Source organism: Apodemus sylvaticus, chromosome 17 (genome assembly GCF_947179515.1).
Source record: "Apodemus sylvaticus chromosome 17, mApoSyl1.1, whole genome shotgun sequence".
NCBI classification, from domain to species: domain Eukaryota; kingdom Metazoa; phylum Chordata; class Mammalia; order Rodentia; family Muridae; genus Apodemus; species Apodemus sylvaticus.
This window is the reverse complement of record NC_067488.1, coordinates 68,298,693-68,315,933: the sequence shown is the minus strand read 5'-3', so window position 1 is coordinate 68,315,933 and position 17,241 is coordinate 68,298,693. Positions and strand designations below refer to the sequence as shown.

The 17,241-nt window shown below is 48.6% G+C and overlaps 1 protein-coding gene across 1 annotated transcript; it reads right to left on the bottom strand.

The window, feature by feature from the left end:
* Window positions 1-3,112: 3,112 nt before the first annotated feature.
* On the bottom strand, window positions 3,113-10,081 carry Krt2 (keratin 2). Its single transcript, XM_052160595.1, has 9 exons — window positions 9,404-10,081; window positions 8,252-8,466; window positions 7,878-7,938; window positions 6,969-7,064; window positions 6,215-6,379; window positions 5,854-5,979; window positions 4,973-5,193; window positions 3,751-3,785; window positions 3,113-3,663 (listed from the first exon to the last, which is right to left on the bottom strand). Exons 1-9 carry the CDS (start codon window positions 10,079-10,081, stop codon window positions 3,113-3,115), a joined length of 2,148 nt encoding a protein of 715 aa, XP_052016555.1.
* Window positions 10,082-17,241: the final 7,160 nt, after the last annotated feature.

The following is a 17,241-nucleotide window of genomic DNA, read 5'->3' as shown; positions in this document are numbered from 1 at the left end:
ATTCCTCCCCTTCTTCCTTCCCCATTCCTCCCTCTCTCTCCCTCCTTCCCCCTCCCTCTCTCTCCTTCCCTCCCCTTCCCTCTTCCTCTCTCCCACTGATTCAGGTGACTGTGGAAATCTCACAGTATAGAGTCTGATGGGGGAGACGGCAAGCTGGAGAACACAGTTCAGATCCAAAAGCTGAGTTCAGAGAACAGCTGCCAGAGAATTTTCCAGCAAATCCCTGCCATCTTCTTTGCTCACTGTGCACTGTCTGATTTCTCAGGGAATGAATGCTCAACTTAATAAGTGCTTTTGCATTTGTTCACACAGCCATGTGTGCTTTTCTTCTATAGTGTGACAATACAGCAAATGGTTTGGGTTAGGTTGGGTTGGTTAGGTTGGGTTGGGTTGGGTTGGTTGGTTGGGTTGGGTTGGGTTGGGTTGGGTTGGGTTGGTTGGGTGGGTGGGGTTGGGTTGGGTTGGGTTGGTTGGTTGGTTGGGTTGGGTTGGGTTGGTTGGTTGGGTTGGGTTGGTTGGTTGGGTTGGATTGGGTTGGTTGGTTGGTTGGGTTGGGTTGGTTTTTCAGTTCTGGCAAGTGAAGCAAGTCACTGATTCTTGATGCTGACCAGTCTTTCCCTGCTGGGATAAGCCTCACATAAGCATGATGTCATATCCTTTTTACAAATCCCTAAGTTGAATTTGCCCATATCTTCTTGAGAACTTTGGAGTCTTTGTTTTTGAGGGATGTGAACATGTTTAGGTATTTAAAAAAAAAAAGTCTTGGTGTGGGTCCTTAAAACAAGTTGGAAAGTATTCATTTTTCTGTCCTCTGGAAGAGTTTGTGTGGAATTGGTGTCAATTTTCAGTCATGTGCCTGTGTGCAAACCCAGCTCAGCTGTGCAATCTTCCCCGTCCCCACAATACTGTCTCGTAAGAACAATGAGAAACACACTGTTGCCTGTGGTGAAATCACAGGCCCTCAGGAGTGAGCAGACAGTTCTCACTTTCATTGTGTTTATCTTTCTAACAGCCCTGTAAAGAGATACTATTTCATTGTTTTATAAATGTATAAACCCAGGTTCTGAATTATTACATTGATAAAATGCACCAGAGGTTTTACATTTCTTGTCTAGTCCTTACTATTTTTACTAAATGCCTACTGAATTTCAAAGAACCAGAAAATGACCCCCCCCCCATTGAGACCACAGAATGCAGTTCTCAGGCCACAGCCTCAGGCGCACCTGGAGTTTGTTAATCCTGTGCATTTCCAGGATCCTCACAACTCCTCTGGGAGCTGAAAGTAAAAGTGTGTGTTTTAAATAAGCTTCCAAGTTGCTTTACTATACACAGCAGGTCCCAATGTAGCCACCTCACTAGCTGCATCCCACTTTGAATAAGTGCATCCATCCCTACCTACATGCCGGAGCGGAGCTCAGCCTTCCTCTCTGAACAGCCAAACACAGCCCCTCGCCTCCATCATGGTATGTGACACTTAGCTAAGTAGAATGAAAAGAATTCAGAGGGTTCCATGTTCACACCCATGCTCACACTCATGCTCACACCCTTGCTCACACTCATGCTCACACCTTTGCTCACAATTCTACATCCATGCTCACACTCTTACACCCATGCTCACACTCATGTTCATGCCAAACTCACACCCATATACACACTCACATCCATGCTCACACCCATGCCCACTCATCCTCACACCCATACTCACACCCTTGCTCACACTCATGCTCACACCCTTGCCCACACTCATGTTCACACCCTTGTTCACACCCATACTCACACTCATGCTCACACCCTTGCTCACACTCATGTTCACACCTATCTTCATACCCATACTCAACACCCATGCTCACACCCATGCTCACACCCATGCTCACACTCATGCTCAGACAGCTCTTCAGGCTCCTCACCGACTGTGGGTCATAAACCATGATCTCTGAGGAAATGGAGGACACATAGACTATGTTGCATTCAGAGCTCCTAGTCTAACCCCCTCTGAAATGATACAAAAATACACTTTGAGAAGAAAAGCAATTCTCCTGATGTCACACAAGTGTACCTTATTCCCAGTGTGAGGTTGGGAACAGCTGAATGTTCAACCTCAGTGGGCCTCCTGGAGGGGTGTGGCAGGAAGGAGAGTTTATGAATGGCAAGGAAAGCAAGGTGCCTGGTGTGCTGACCCAGGCTGCTAACCTGTACAAACAGGAGCAGATTTTTCTGAAGATTCCATTCAGGTATTCTGTTTCAGCCTGGCAAGGGAGAGAACACTCTTAGGGACATAAATCTGTCCTGTGCTGGGCTGAGTGTGTTCTGCCCTGAAAACTCAGCTGCAACAAACTTGGTGGCTATCCAGGGCTTAGCTGGTTTGCCCTGAGCAGAGCTTCGGAGGGCACTCTGTGGGAACTGCTTCCCAGGAAGAGCACTTCTACCTAGAAAGAAATTTTCTATACGTTTCCCAGCTTGCCACCCAGCAAGGCCGTGGTCCCCAGTCTGGCAAACCCTTTCTGAGAATGTTTCACCACCCTAACTCCAGGGTCATTCCCTGCCCTCTCCCAGCACAGGAAAACCTCCTGTGTGCCCCAGACACCCCTTCCTCAAAGCCCCATCCCTCCCGCAGGAAACCTGCTTTCATCATTCCAAAATGCCCTTTCTATATGGGCCCCACTTCTGCAAAAGCCTGACATTCAATAGACATTACACAATATCAATTGCAAGTGAAGTTTATTATGCAGAGACCCAGACCCCAGCACTCAGAAAGCAGAGTCCATTCAAGAGGCTATGTACAAAAAGCATAGTCCCCTAGACCACTGTTGGGAGTAGTCTAAGGAGGCTACCCTGGGGTCCTCAACACACCACCATCTGGGGGTGGGGACACCAGGTGGGCAATGCGAGAGGCCAGGAGTGCGACATGGCTTGAAGACACACTTGGACAATGCAGATTCTTTCCCAGAACACAGTGAGTATCTCTGGCTCTAATTGTGAGGAGACATCTTTTATCACCCCCTCTCAGAAACAATCACATGGGGTGGATTACAAATACTGGGGTTGATCAGAGCTAGAGATACAGAGATATGGCTGACATTCTGGAATCAAAGAGTAGAGAGAAGACCCATCTCTATCTAAAGGAAAAGGTCACGCCGGAGCCACAACCTTCTCCTGATCCAGAACCGCCCCTCTCAGAGCCAGACACTGCCCCTCCAGAGCTGGAGCCTCCTCTAGAGCCTCCTCCAGAGCTCAATCCTCCTCCTCCAGATCCTCCCCTAGAGCCTCCTCCAGAGCTGTATCCTCCTCCAGATCCTCCCCTGGAGCCTCCTCCAGAGCTGTATCCTCCTCCAGAGCTGGAGCCTCCCCTGGAGCCTCCTCCAGAGCTCAATCCGCCTCCTCCAGATCCTCCCCTGGAGCCTCCTCCAGAACTGTATCCTCCTCCTCCAGAGCTGGAGCCTCCTCTAGAGCCTCCTCCAGAGCTCAATCCTCCTCCTCCAGATCCTCCCCTGGAGCCTCCTCCAGAGCTGTATCCACCTCCTCCGGAGCTTCTGCCTCCAGAACCATAGGTGCTTCTTCCTCCTCCTTGTCCTCCATAAGATCCTCTTCCTCCTGAACTTTGACCTCCAGAGCCAAAGCCAGCCTTAGATGCCACAGATGAGGAAATGGTGCTGCTTGTCACGGCTGTGGGAAAGACAACATTAACCCAGGAGTTCTGACCACCTCTACCCTCCACTTCCCCATTAGACAGGTAAATGCCCCTCTACGTACACACAGACACATTATCACTGAAGTCTCCAGACATCCTGTCAGGGGGAGAAGGAAAAGGATTTGTGAGCAGGCATCTGGATTCTGCATGGATCAACAAAACTGTCTTACAACTTCCACCTACTGACATTCATTTTAGCTACTTGGGTCAGCCACTCCTTCTACGCTGACAGGTGATGGATGATGACAGAGGTGGTGACAGACCCCACACTTATCTATAGCCTGCATCTCAGTCCATCCCGAGGTCTTGCTTCAATCAAAACAAACACATACACTGTAGATCCAGAGTGGCCGAAAAACCAAGTCACTTCCAACTGCCTACCCCAGTTTGTACTTACAGCTCAGGGAATCTGCTGTCCTGAGTCCGTGCCACACCCAACATTTCAAAACAAGGTCACACCATGAACATTCAGCAGAAAGAACTGCTGTCAAGCTGCCTACCTTTCCTGGGCTCCCCGCCTCCTGTTTCCACTGAAACCTTGGCTGTTCCAACCCAGATTACAATGCCTGCCAGCTCCTTCATGCTCACAGGAGACATTGCCTCAGACAAGCATGTAGCAGTCACTTGGAAAAAGCAGCTCCTTTGTCATGCTGGTTGCTGGTGCCCAGGGATGCTGATACCCAGGGATGCTGATGCCCAGGGATGCTGATACCCAGGGATGTTGATGCCCAGAGATGCTGAAACCCAGGGATGCTGATACCCAGGGATGCAGATACCCAGGGATGTTGAAACCCAGGGATGCTGATACCCAGGGATGCTGATGCCCAAGGATGCTGACACTAAGGGTGTTTCCCCTTTCAATGGCTTCAGTCACTTTAAGTCCCTAAGGATGCTGGTGACAAAGTAAGCAAAGGACTCTCCTTAAAGTAGTCAAATGATTCTTTTGCCATTCTAGAAGCTTTAAAAGAACAAAGCTTGTTCCTTGGACACATTTGATACCACGTCCCCATTCTAGATCATACCATGGTGGAGAGGGAAGCTAGTCATCCTACAGACTTAGAGACAAACCCTTCAGCCTGTCTACCCATATTCACATTGCTTTGTGTCTCTTTTAAAGACCAGAATGTGTATGTGTCTGGTGACAGGGCCTGCCTATCATTCTGGAACCCTTAGAGAACAACGCTGTTGCTCTCATCCTGAAAGCGCTATTGACAGCTACCTCACTAGTCTGAGCCCCTGCCTAGCGAATGAACACCCTGATATCCTCCCAGCAGCACCTCTCACCTGCACTCCTCGCCCTCCAGCAGCTTGCGGTAGGTGGCGATCTCCACGTCCAGGGCCAGCTTGGTGTTCATGAGCTCCTGGTAGTCCCGCAGGAGCCGGGCCAGGTTCTCTCGGGCCTGCTGCAGGGCCTCCTCCAGGTCAGTGAGCTTGCCCCTGGCATCTTTAATGGCATGCTCTCCACGCTGCTCTGCATCTGCAATGGAGTCTTGTACACCCTTACACTGTAAGGAAGGAAGAGAAGGCTCCGTTTGTACAGATTGAGATCGGGCATTAGGGTCAGGGACACTCCGTGCAGGAAAACAGAATCACTGGCTCTGGAAGTCTCAGATACTCCCCTCCCCCTTTGGGGCTAATAGTTGAAGACAACTGTGCCCTGACTTGCAGCCACCGCCCCTCGGCTACCTTCCTCCCACATGCCCTTGACTGGACCCATAGGCTTCCCTGCAATGCCCTTGACCCTCCCAACACAGGTATCTCTGCCTCCTATTCAGCAGACTATGTCCCTAGCAATCAGCTGCATGGACAAGGTCCACCAGCCCATTCACGGCGCTTCTGTGAACACAGCCATCACAGCTGGTGCCTAGGGGATGCACCATGCAGGAGCAGGAAGCTGTGTCCACAACTACTGCAAGCAGAACCAAACCAGATTTTGCTTTACTGGCCATTGCTCCCTTTAAGTCAAAGGATTCTTTCCCTTTGCTGATATTCACTTCAGAACATTTCCTGAACTCTAAAAATCTAAAAAGCATTGGTCTGGAGGACATTGGGATTGGTGTGAACTAGATTAGAACTTCTCAGAGGGATAGAAATCCTGACCCTCTGACTCTCCCCTTTGCTTTGAGAGACAGAGACAGAGACAGAAACAGAGACAGAGGCCCCACCTGCTTCTTCACATGTGATATCTCCCCTTGCAGCCTCTGGATTGTGCGGTTCAACTCGCTGATCTCCATCTTGATCTCTTTCAAGCTGTCCCCATGTCTCACAGCGGTAACCTGGAGTTCTTCATACTGGTGAGGAAAAGGGGAGTCAGTTCACAGGAAGTCCATCTGAGGAAGGCTTAGCCTGAGCTAAAGGATGGCAGATGAGAAACCATCTCACGTGGCCCAAAGGATTTGGTCACTACCCTCTGCGCTGCTTTAGCAATGATGCCCAACTTCCATTAGACAGACACTCCAGTGCCCTTCCCGGGTGTGACTTAGTTAGTGACACTCTGCTGTGGCTCCCTGTGTCCCCAGGACTTGCCTTGCTGTGGTACAGCTCCTCTGATTCAGTCTTGCTCTTGTGGGCGATCATCTCGTACTGATTTTGAACCTCAGCAATGATGCTGTCCAGGTCAAGGTTCCGGTTGTTGTCCATGGACAAGATGACGTTGGTGTCGGTGACATTCTGCTGCAGCTGGGCCAGTTCCTACAATACACAGATCATTGGCCATCATCTTCTGTCCGTGGCCACAAAGTGAAAGGCCTCCCTTCCTTGGCATGGAGCAAATGGGGACTCTCAGACTAAGCCCTCGGTGTGAAGAGTGGTGTCACCACAGGACCACCATCAGGATGGCAATGGTGACAGAAAGATGCTTATGAGCATTCTAATAAAACATTTTGCCACCATGCCAATAGACTGTAGAAAGAAACTGGTCCATAGTCCATGGTCCAAACTTCTCAAAGTTTCCTTCCTGTCTCAGAAGTGGGCTGGGAAGGGAGGAGCTGTCACGTGTTTTAACCTCTGGAATGTAATGCGCACAGGGAAGGTCTCTTCCAAATGGATCTGGGTGTGCAGGGGATGGAGGAAAGAGACATTGGTAGTTCCAAACCTCATGCAACTTCAGAAGAAATTTCTCTCCCCCAACCCTGCACTAGGGAAGCACCTTGGAGGTCTGCAGTGGTTGTACTGCATTGAAATCAGTGAGTCAACAAACCCTGCTACAGCAGGCTTTTCAACATTGGAAGGACTTTTCTTTAGTAGGAAGTAAGGGTGTACTGGGGACAGCGTCCTTTACCGCGTCATAGAGTGTTCTCAGGAAATCAACTTCCTGTGTCAGTAGGTCTGCCCTGGCCTGCAGCTCTGTCTTGTCAATGTAGGAACTGTCCACATCCTGCAAAGAAGAATACAACCGGTCATGATTGGCCACCTGAGTGAGTTCCAGCTTCTCTGATGCTTCCACCCAGTGCCAGCTGGTTAGCTGCTGGTTAAAAACCACTAGTTAACAACTGCTGGTTAACAACTGCTGGTTAACTACCCTCTGATATCCCAGCACTTCCAGGTGATCTACCGTTCACACACTCCACCATCACGAGAGCTTACAATAGACAGAACATCACCAACTAGTCTCCCTCCTGCTTAAGACATGGTGAGTTCCCCTAAGGGGTAGGTTAGATGGTTTCTGTGCCCTTCCACCATATTCACACCTTCCATCCTACCCGCCCAGCCAGACTCTCCTGAACTTACATGGATTGTTCTCTAAAACCCTTGCAGGACCTAGGCTAGCACTTTGTAGTTTTCTAGTTCAATCCTTGATGAGCGTAACGCATTCAAAGCAGGCATTCTAAAGAGACCTATTCCTCCTGTGCTTTTAAGTCCTTTTGGCATTTTTTCATGACATTCTTTAAGCAGATTATTGATGAGGGGTGCTCTCCCAAACACAGTAAGCAAATTGGAACATCACCTATGGAAGTTAGAACACAGAGGCCCTGCTCTTCTCAGGAGAGCCAACTCCTGACGTACCCCTAGTTCAGCTCTGGCTGTGTAACCCTCACAGTGATTTCTTAGCCACCTCTCTAGACACGGTAAGATGTGGAACAGTCCTATCCCCACCCCACCCTCACCCTCACCCTCACCCCCACCCTCATCCCCTCACCCCCCACCCCCTCCACCCCCCACCCCGAGCCCAGGGTAGTCTCTCACTCACCTTTTTAATGGTCACAAAATCATTCTCTGCAGACGTGCGCTTGTTGATCTCATCCTCATACCTGTTGAGCCCCCAAAAGACAACCGTGGTTAGGCCAGATCCAGTTGGCCAGGGTTTTTTTTTCCTTTCTTTCTTCCCCTTTTTCTACTAGAAAAATTAAACTCTTTAAATGCCCAGATTGAAAATATAAAAATCCAAATTGAAGGTGCCTTTCTATTAACTCAGGCATGTATGAGCTGTATATTCCTGCCTCCTTTGCACTCAAAAAGGATGCCCCTCCATGCCACCCTGGTTGCCCCAGCCCAAGCACTGCTGAGAGCAGATGCTGGATTAAAAAACAATCCATCTCCACTTGAGGTCTCCTCGTCACCTACTTCTTCTTAAAGTCTTCCACAAGATCCTGCATGTTGTTCAGCTCTGAATCCTGTGAGGTCCTTTCTGCAGAAAGGCTGTCCACGCGTTTCTTGAGCATGCTAATGTAGGCCTGGAAGATGGGGTCCAGGTTGGTGGTGCGGGTGCCTACGTCCAGCTGCTGCAGGAGCTCCCATTTGGTCTGCAGCACCTGGTTCTGCTGCTCCAGGAAGCGCACCTACAGGGGCCAGAGGAAGAATACAAAATACAGAAGGTGGGGTCGCCTTTCACACCAGTGAGCCACTCTCAACCCGAGAACCTCTGGTGCTGCTCCGGAAGATGTACAAGTCACAAGACTTCACCCTCACTACCCAAGGAGGGCTGGGAAGCACCGGGTGGAGCTTCTGAGCTCCTGGCATCACACATGGAAGTTCTGTAGACTTCAGACACTGATGCTCTCCGCTCTGCACTCTGCTACTTCAGGCTTGCTGCCTTGCTCCCAGCTCCTTCCCAGACTTCAGGCCCCTCCTCTGTTCTAACACTTCCAAAGCCCTACAAATTCTGGACCAAAAAAATGCGGGCACCTGCTGTCCCAGCAGCAGATTGCATCAAGTAAGAGAGTCCTGGGGACAGGGCTCCTCCCCTGAGTTTTAAGAGTCTTGTAAATCCTGTCTAATCCAAGGCAGAGGAAGAAAGACAACAACACCCCAAAGCGACACCAATAAGCAGTTTATGGGTCACCAAAACGAGCTGGTTCTCTGGAAGGCTGGAATTTTATTCAGCCCTAAAGATATTTCAAGTATAGATTCCTGGGATTTATTAGACTAATAACAGGCGAAACAAATGCTATCCTTTCTCGCTGTTGCTTTCCAATCCTGCCATCACCTGGCCTGACCTGCCCTGTTATTACTTGCCTATTTCAACCTTTCTATGAGATCAGAATTTTCTATAAATAGCACATTTTTTGGGGCCGGAAAACAAAATACAAAGAAACTGTTGAAGAATGTGTAGTCCACAAGACCAGGGTCTCTCCAATTTGGAATTTGCAAAGTCCCTTGGCTACTGTGGCCTCATTGATGACTCTTGAGGGAGAGTCTGTCCTTTCCCTTTCAGACAGCACAGCAAGTGCAGGATCCCAGGGTCTCATCACAGAAGGTGCGGCCTCTTCCACTCACCTTGTCAATGAAAGAGGCAAATTTGTTGTTGAGGGACTTGATCTGCTCCCGCTCCTCAGACTTCACGTTCTGAATCTCTGGGTCTACTTTAATATCAAGAGGCTGCAAGAGGCTCTGATTGACAGACACTTCATGGATGCCTCCACCGGGAAATCCTCCAGGGCCCCCAAAACCTCCAGGGCCACCTCCAAATCGGCCTCCGCCAAAGCCGCCGCCGCCAAAGCCGCCGCCGCCAAATCCACCAACTCCGCTGCCACCTCCAAATCCTCGGCCTCCTCCTCCGAAGCCAGAGCCACCTCCGAAGCCACTGCCACCTCCAAATCCTCGCCCTCCTCCGAAGCCAGAGCCACCTCCGAAGCCACCGCTGCCTCCGAAGCTGCTGCCACCTCCGAAGCCACCATAGCTTCTGCCGCCAAAGCCACCGCCGCCGCCAGCCACACTACTAGAGATACTCTTGTAGCCTCCAAGGCCAACAAGACTCTGACTGCCAAAACCACCTCCACAAGAGCCTCCTCTGCCACCACCACCACCGTGGCGGCTCAGGCAGGAGAAGCTGGTAGTCGATCTCCGGCTCCCTCCAGAGACCACAGCCGAACCACTACTGAAGCCCCTAAATCCACCGCCTCCTCCACCTCCTCCTCCTCCTCTTCGGGACTTGCAGGAGATCTGGCAACTCATGATGTTTTTGCTCAGCAAGACAAGTGAATATTCCTGAGCAGATCCGAGGCTGGAGACCAAACTGTGCTGTTGGGAGACTCACAGGGTCCCTTATATACCTGCCAACTAGGTGTTGGTGAGCTTGGGTGTGGGCCCACTTATGCATGGGTTTGGTCTGCCTGGAAGCTATTCTTGGTGAGTGATTATCAACCTAATGGCCATTAAAACATCTACTAATCAGCTCCAATCCAGAACCTGCTTTGATTTGCGAATGGCTCCTGTTTATCTGCGCATCTGTCATGCAATTTGATTTTTGTAAAATCATCAGAAGAGGAGATTAGTCGTTGGGTTTCCCAACTTGGAAAAAAAATGTCCTGAAGAATATGCTGCTCCCTGCTGGACCGACCCATGGGAAGCTGGCCACCACCCAGGCTTCATGGGCTTCCCACCTAGCTTGCCAGGGGAGGGAGGTCTGGTTTGAGACTCTGAGAGCACTCACTTCAGATTTCTAGCTCTCTTGCCTCCATGTGGCCAAGGTGGGGGGGGGGGCACCATACACCGTGGCTACGGTGGAGGGACCAGCCTGTGCTTACAAAGAGAGGCTTGCCTCCACTGCTGCAATGTTGCAGCCGTTTATCAAAAGATCTCAACCCCTTTCTTCCCAGAAACCACACCAAACATACACATAGTCAACCACTGGGAAGGGGATCATATTGGGTCCTGTCACCAGGAACTTTTATTACCATCAACTCCAATGGGGGGACAAAGAACAAAAGGAAGAGTTCTTAAGTCGGTAGGACTCGGGATGCATGTGAACGTGTTGCTTTGAGATCCAAGTGTGAACCAACTCTCTTGCTCAGAAACCGTGTACTGCCTTGTGATTTTGAAGGCATTAAGAAGGCAGGCTCTTCATTGACTTTCAAAGACAGGTGAGCTTGGGAAAACCCAGACAGTCTGCACAAATTTGCCAGCCACACAGAACACTCATTGACACCAAATTCAGACATAGTTTCTCCTGTCCATATGGCTATGCATATAAGACAGGTGCTGTGAAGGAATAGAAGCAAAACAAACTCAGAGACTCTGGATTTAAATCTCAGTTTTGCCATCATTCTGGCTGTGTGACCTTGGATGAAACTTTGAGTCCTGTTTGCCTTAGCTATGGGGTAGAAAACTGGTATGTGATGTCTTGATAACCATGCTATTGTAAACATTAGATGATGTTATTTTGAATGAGACAAGCATATTTTCCTTTTCTTTCAACCTCAGTGCAATAGTCTCTCTTCTAATGGCCTAGGTCACACTTTCATAGTGACTAAGAGAAACAGAGTTGGATAACTCATGTTGTTCTGTGAGCCTTGGTTGTTCAGTTTCTTCATCTTTTAAAAAGTAAGAGGAGGGCAAAAAAAAGAAGGAGAAGAGGAGGAAGAGGAATGGAAGGAGGAGGGAGAATGGAAGAGGAAAAAAGAAAGAGGAGAAGGAGGAGAAGAAAGGAGGAGGAGGAAAAGAAGGAGGAGGAGGAGGAAGAGGAGAAGAAGAAGAAGAAGAAGAAGAAGAAGAAGAAGAAGAAGAAGAAGAAGAAGAAGAAGAAGAAGAAGAAATGCACAAATGCACATGTATAAGACACGATTGCTAGTTAATAGCTGAAACCCAATGAATTGTATTCACCTTCTGGTTCTCCCCCTTCTCAGCCCTGTGTGGTAACTACACAGCAGGGGTGGGAGGGAACAGAGATAAGAAGCGGGGAACTCCTAGAGCTATTTCATTTGCTGTAGAAGAGTGCTGAACAAAGCAATCCAAGAGTCTCCTCGATTTTTTTCCCAATCCAGCTTATATAATTACAATCATGCAAATACACTATAAATCTAAAAGCTTTGGAGACTCAATCCAAAGCCAAATGTGTCATTATCTATGGATATCTAAGCAACGCCCTAATTGTCCATTACTCCACTCTGACTGTGCCCGGGCTGTGCCAGCTTCAGAGGGGTCTGAAGTGAGAAAAAGGAGTGACCATTTAGTGAGCGGTTGCTGTGTCCTGGTTTTGTGCCCAGCACATAGTCTACATGAACATTTTAATTTTGCTCTCTCCAATCTTGGAGCTCTCTCTACTGAGCACCTAAGTCTCTAGTGTGTGGAAAACAACTTGAAGGACACTCCTCCTCCTCCTCCTCTACTGAAGTGTGGGGGTTAGGACCATTGGAACTTAAATATTATCTATGATTTTATTTCTATGCGGGTTTTTTAATTTCACATTTAAAAAAACAACTTTAATACTCTTTTAAAAATAACATGTTTTGCATTCTTTGAAGGAATGGATCTTGGTCTGGCTGTGGTTTTGATGTTTATGTCCATGGGAACCATTGTCCCAGATAGTCACTGTGCCATGAGGACATTAACCTATTGGTGGAAAGGACAGCTTTTGTCCCTCTGAACAGAACAAGAATCCTATGGAGTGAACCCCTTCCTGTATACCTCAGTTCCTTTTTTTCAATAAGCTGCCAGCAAGTCCAAGTTCCTGATGCTTTTCATGGCTGTCTGTGGGCCAGTGGAACAACGCTGAAGTCTTAGGGATAAGTGGGGGGGGGGGAGCAGTTCTTTAGCCCACAGAAAACGAAGTCTAAGCAAGGTGTGACAGCAGAAAGAAGTCTCACACTCCACAACCCCTTAGCAGCAAATCCCTGTCCCTTACAGCCTCCCGGCACAACCTTCTTTATGTTATAATGAACTTGCCCCTAGTCTTCTTCAGGGGAGAGCCGAGATCATATTCACCTTTACCAGAAACCTCCATAACCCCAGAAATTATCCTGTAACCAAAACTCATTTCTAGAGTTTGATTTGGGACTGCAGACTGGTCCTGGTGCAGGACTATAGTGGTGACCCTGTCTGAGCCTGAGCCTTCAAAGTCTCTGCTCAAGTCCCTGGTGATCTCACTGTGGGAGGCCTTGATGTTCCCACTGTGGGAGTGATCACAGGTTCTATGTCACTCTAGCAGGACCCCCCCCCCCCTTCATACCTTCGAACAAGCTCATCTCCCTTTCCTGAAGTCTGTGCATTAGCTGAGCAGAGTGCCCGGACTCTCAAGATAGAGATAAGCATTTGGGTTTTTTAAATAAATATAAAACAACACCACAGCCCTCCTCCACCTCTTCCTCTTCCTCCAGCCCCCGTGTGCTGAAAGTGACAGAAAGCAAGAGCCGTCCGTGCCAGCCGCGTCCCAAGGTGGTCAGCATGCCCGCGTTGCCTGCAGCTTACTTCTGCTACAATCGGAGCTCCAACATGCAGCTCTGAAGAGCGCAATCACAGAGCCAGTGGCTCTAAGGAAAGGTGGGACAGAGCCTGGCAGACTCCCAGGAGGAGCCACTTGCTCAACGTCTCCCTCCAGGGCCTTTCTTTGTAAACGATTATTCTAAAGCTGCTTGCTTACTCAGTCCAAGACCAGCCCCTGACCCAGTTCCCCATCCCAGCTCCAGCCTCTCCTTCCTGTCTTACCTAACCTGCTCTTTTCCAGTGGTTTGGGCTCTTGTTTGGTTTCTGTTTGCCCCCTTTTCTGAAATAAAGCAACATGCGGTTGTTGATTTTTTTTTAAAGGGTCCTGACCAAACTGTTAACTGAAAAGGTTAGCTGGCAGTTCCCAAAAGCCTCACTCCGGGAGACAGTCCCGGAATGAGGGCATTCCAGGACACACATGCCAGGCTTCCGGAGAGAGCGGATGTGCAAGCTTCAGGAGCAGAGGGGCAATGAGGACAGGGACAGGCCCAGTGGCCAGCAGGCATTTGACACACATTTGTGAAATGCAATAATTAGTGAAAAACAAATCAATTAGTCAATGAAGAAAGGCACCAGCACAGAAGCTGGCTTATGCTAGGCAGTGAATGAATGCCACTTCATTTCTCCTTGCTATGGGCATATGTAACTTAATTTTAATCGAGGTGTGTATGTGTGTGTGTGTGTGTGTGTGTGTGTGTGTGTGTGTGTGTCTGTATGTGTGTGTATGTGTATATATGTATGGGTATGTGTGTGTCTGTATGGATGTGTGTATGTATATATGTATATGTATGTGTGTGTGACTATGTGTGTGTGTGTGTGACTATGTGTGTGTGTGTGTGTGTGTGTAAAACTGCAGTCCCATAACCCAACCTAACACTGAAATCAGGTATCTTCCTGCTCTAGGCTTACAAGTGTGAGGATTATAGGCACATACTGCCATGCCCAACTTTCTGGCCCAGAAAACTGCAAGTTCTGTACTGTGAATTTGTTCTTTGTATGGTGGATCTGCCCCTCCATCAACTCAAATTCTTTCTGTAGGTATCTTAAAGGTTAGTGGAGACTTGGTCCCTGTTGGCTAATGTGTGACAACGTATGTCTGTGGCCCCAGGCCTTTGTTCACACAGAGAAAACTACAAAGGGTCTTCCTAGAGAGCCCTGATGTTTCAGCCCAAATCCTCCCTCCAGCCACATGGCTTCCCTGGACAACTGTCTCTGCTGCCAGATCTGAGAGCTTACTTTTGTCCATTTCCTATGGAGCCACTCAAACCTGGAAGAACCAGATCGTTGGATATCCCATGCCACCCTAATCAGGATCAGAACAGAAGCATCACCACAGCCATGTGTCCACGCCCTCCTCAGGCTTCAGAGGCCTCCCAGTCTACTGTAGGCTCAGTGTTGCCCCGTTCACACCCAGCCCCTCAGAGGTGGGTACCCCTCTAATCCCATAGTGTACTGCCCCCACTGACGGTCAGAATCCACATCCGACCTCCCCTTCCCTCCAACACCAGTGGGAAGAAGTCTTCTTGTCGGAATTCTGTCTTGTCCCCATGTGGATCATGTAAGCAAGGGCTGGTGGGGTGAAGTCGCGCTCTCCCAGTAAAATGAGTCAAAATATACATTTAAAACAACTTTTATTTTAGAAGCCAAAATTAGAGTGATTTCTGTTGCTCAGCCTGGCAATAAACTTTAAACAAAACAAAACAAAACACATTTAAAGACAGCCACCGGTTTCGTCCTGAGCAAGTTGTTTGCTGTAAGGATTTGAGGGAAAGGCAGACAGCCGGTCAGAATTCTTTGGACAGCTTTATGTTTCTTGACATCCAAAACAACAGATCTTGCAAATTCTTTAAAAAAAAAAAAACCTTTTAAATACAAAATAAAACAAAAGATGTTAACAAAATCATTGCCGACTAAGCAATTAAAAATAGACCTGGTACAGTCATTCTTCCAGGACGTATTAAATTTATGACTGAATTATATTTTTATGAGCTCTCGGCACACTTCATAGCCCGTTGAGTATTCACAAAGCGTGCTCACCTCTGGCTAGCAGACTTTTACAAGGGAAGCTGGGTGATAATAGCGTGTGTTTAGGAGCAAAGGTCAGGTTCATTGTACCAGAAAGCAGATGTGTCACCGGCACACATCAGTTCACTCTGCCCCATGCACTGCCTGTGGACTGAAGGGCTTGGTGGCCATTGGGAGACTCTTAGAGAAGGTGTCAGGGGACCTGCACTCCACTTTCCGCCCTGGATCCCCTGAGCCATGACCATGCTGGGCTGGCACCTAACTATTCCGGGCTTCCAGTTTCTCTGTGAAAGACGGCACTGCACTGCCGATCCAGAAGGTTTAGATACCAACAGTTCTTCAAGCATATTCAGAGCTGAGGCAGCTCTGCAGGAGCCTGGGAATGGTATGCAGTGCCAGCCTGCTTCCACCCAGTCCCAGGCAATGACAACGGGCCTGTAGACCTCAGGAGCCGCACAGAGGGGAGAGGAAGCAGAAGCTACCAGGTGCCACCAGCTGGTGATGGGGTTTCTCCTGTGGGGTAGACAGGATCAGAAAGGACAGTTTCCTTGTATTTTATACCTCAACTGTGGGATGGTCATCCCAGATTGTTCACAGATGTCTAGAGCAGATCAACAATGTCTCCTTTTTGTCTCCAAAATGGAGCTGAGTCCCTTTGACGCAGCTGCACTGCTCCAGTCTCTTCTCTCAGCATCCTCCTTCTCTGGGACACCAGGGCAGGCTAGCAATTTCACCTCCCTTCTGGGATACCACACTCACCACACAGGAATACTTTAAAGAAATCTCAAAAGGATCAGAGTCTCTCATCACATATAATCACCCCCAAGTCCTCTTTTCCCTTGGACCTGTGCCCCAGGCTCACCTCAACACCTACCTTGTTTGGGTCTGTAGGCATCTGTGCTGTGTCGTCTCCCACACCACACAAGGCCCAAAGACACAGATATATATCATCAAGCCTCTGGACGGAGTCCTCCCTGCAGAAGGTTTATCTCCATGACAGCCGTTCACTGTCAAACAGAAACAATGTCTCTCTGGTAAGAAAAATTATAATGTCAGAATTTTACGATGAAGATGTTATAGCAGGCTTGTCCAGGCAAATCCGTGAAGCCATATCATTGCCAACATATGTTACCATTGCCCTGCTCAGTGCTGATGCTGGAAAGCAGGAGGGCCCAGTTTCACCCACTCCCCAGGCTCCTTCCACTTCACAGAGGAGACAGCATCTTGACTTACCGTCTCTCCCGAAGCAGAGGCAGCTGGCTGAAGCAGCTTCTCCATTTTGTTTTGACATCCTTGGTGGGGCCTGAAAGTCTTCTCATTGAAACTGTACTTTCTTCCTCTGTGTGTGTGTGTGTGTGTGTGTGTGTGTGTGTGTGTGTGTGTGGTATGCATGTGTGTGCATGCACATGTATGTGCAAGAGTATATGTAGTGTGTGTAGTCTATGTGCATGTATGTGTGTATGTTATAAATGTGTGTAGGAGTGTGTGTATGTGTGTGCATGCATATGTGTGTGCATGCATATGTGTGTGCACAAGTGTATGTGTGTACGTGAGTGTGTGTTCATGAATGTGTGTGTGTGCATGAGTGCATATGAATGTTTGTGTATGAGTATGTGTGTGTATAAGTGTGTGTTCGTGTGTGTATGTATTTATATATGTGTGCATAAGTATATGTGTTGATGAGTGTGTGTGCATGAGTATGTATGTGTCTGTATGTACATGAGTGTGTGTGTACTTTTCTACTCTCATCCTTTGTCTGCTAACAGCCCCATGAGAGGAGAATCATAAGAATGGTAAATGGTGACAGTAGAGTCTCTCCAGGCGTGTGGGGTCTGTGCTGAGGACATCTGCTTATGGTGTTCAACAAGGATTCCCAGCACTTTGGTGAA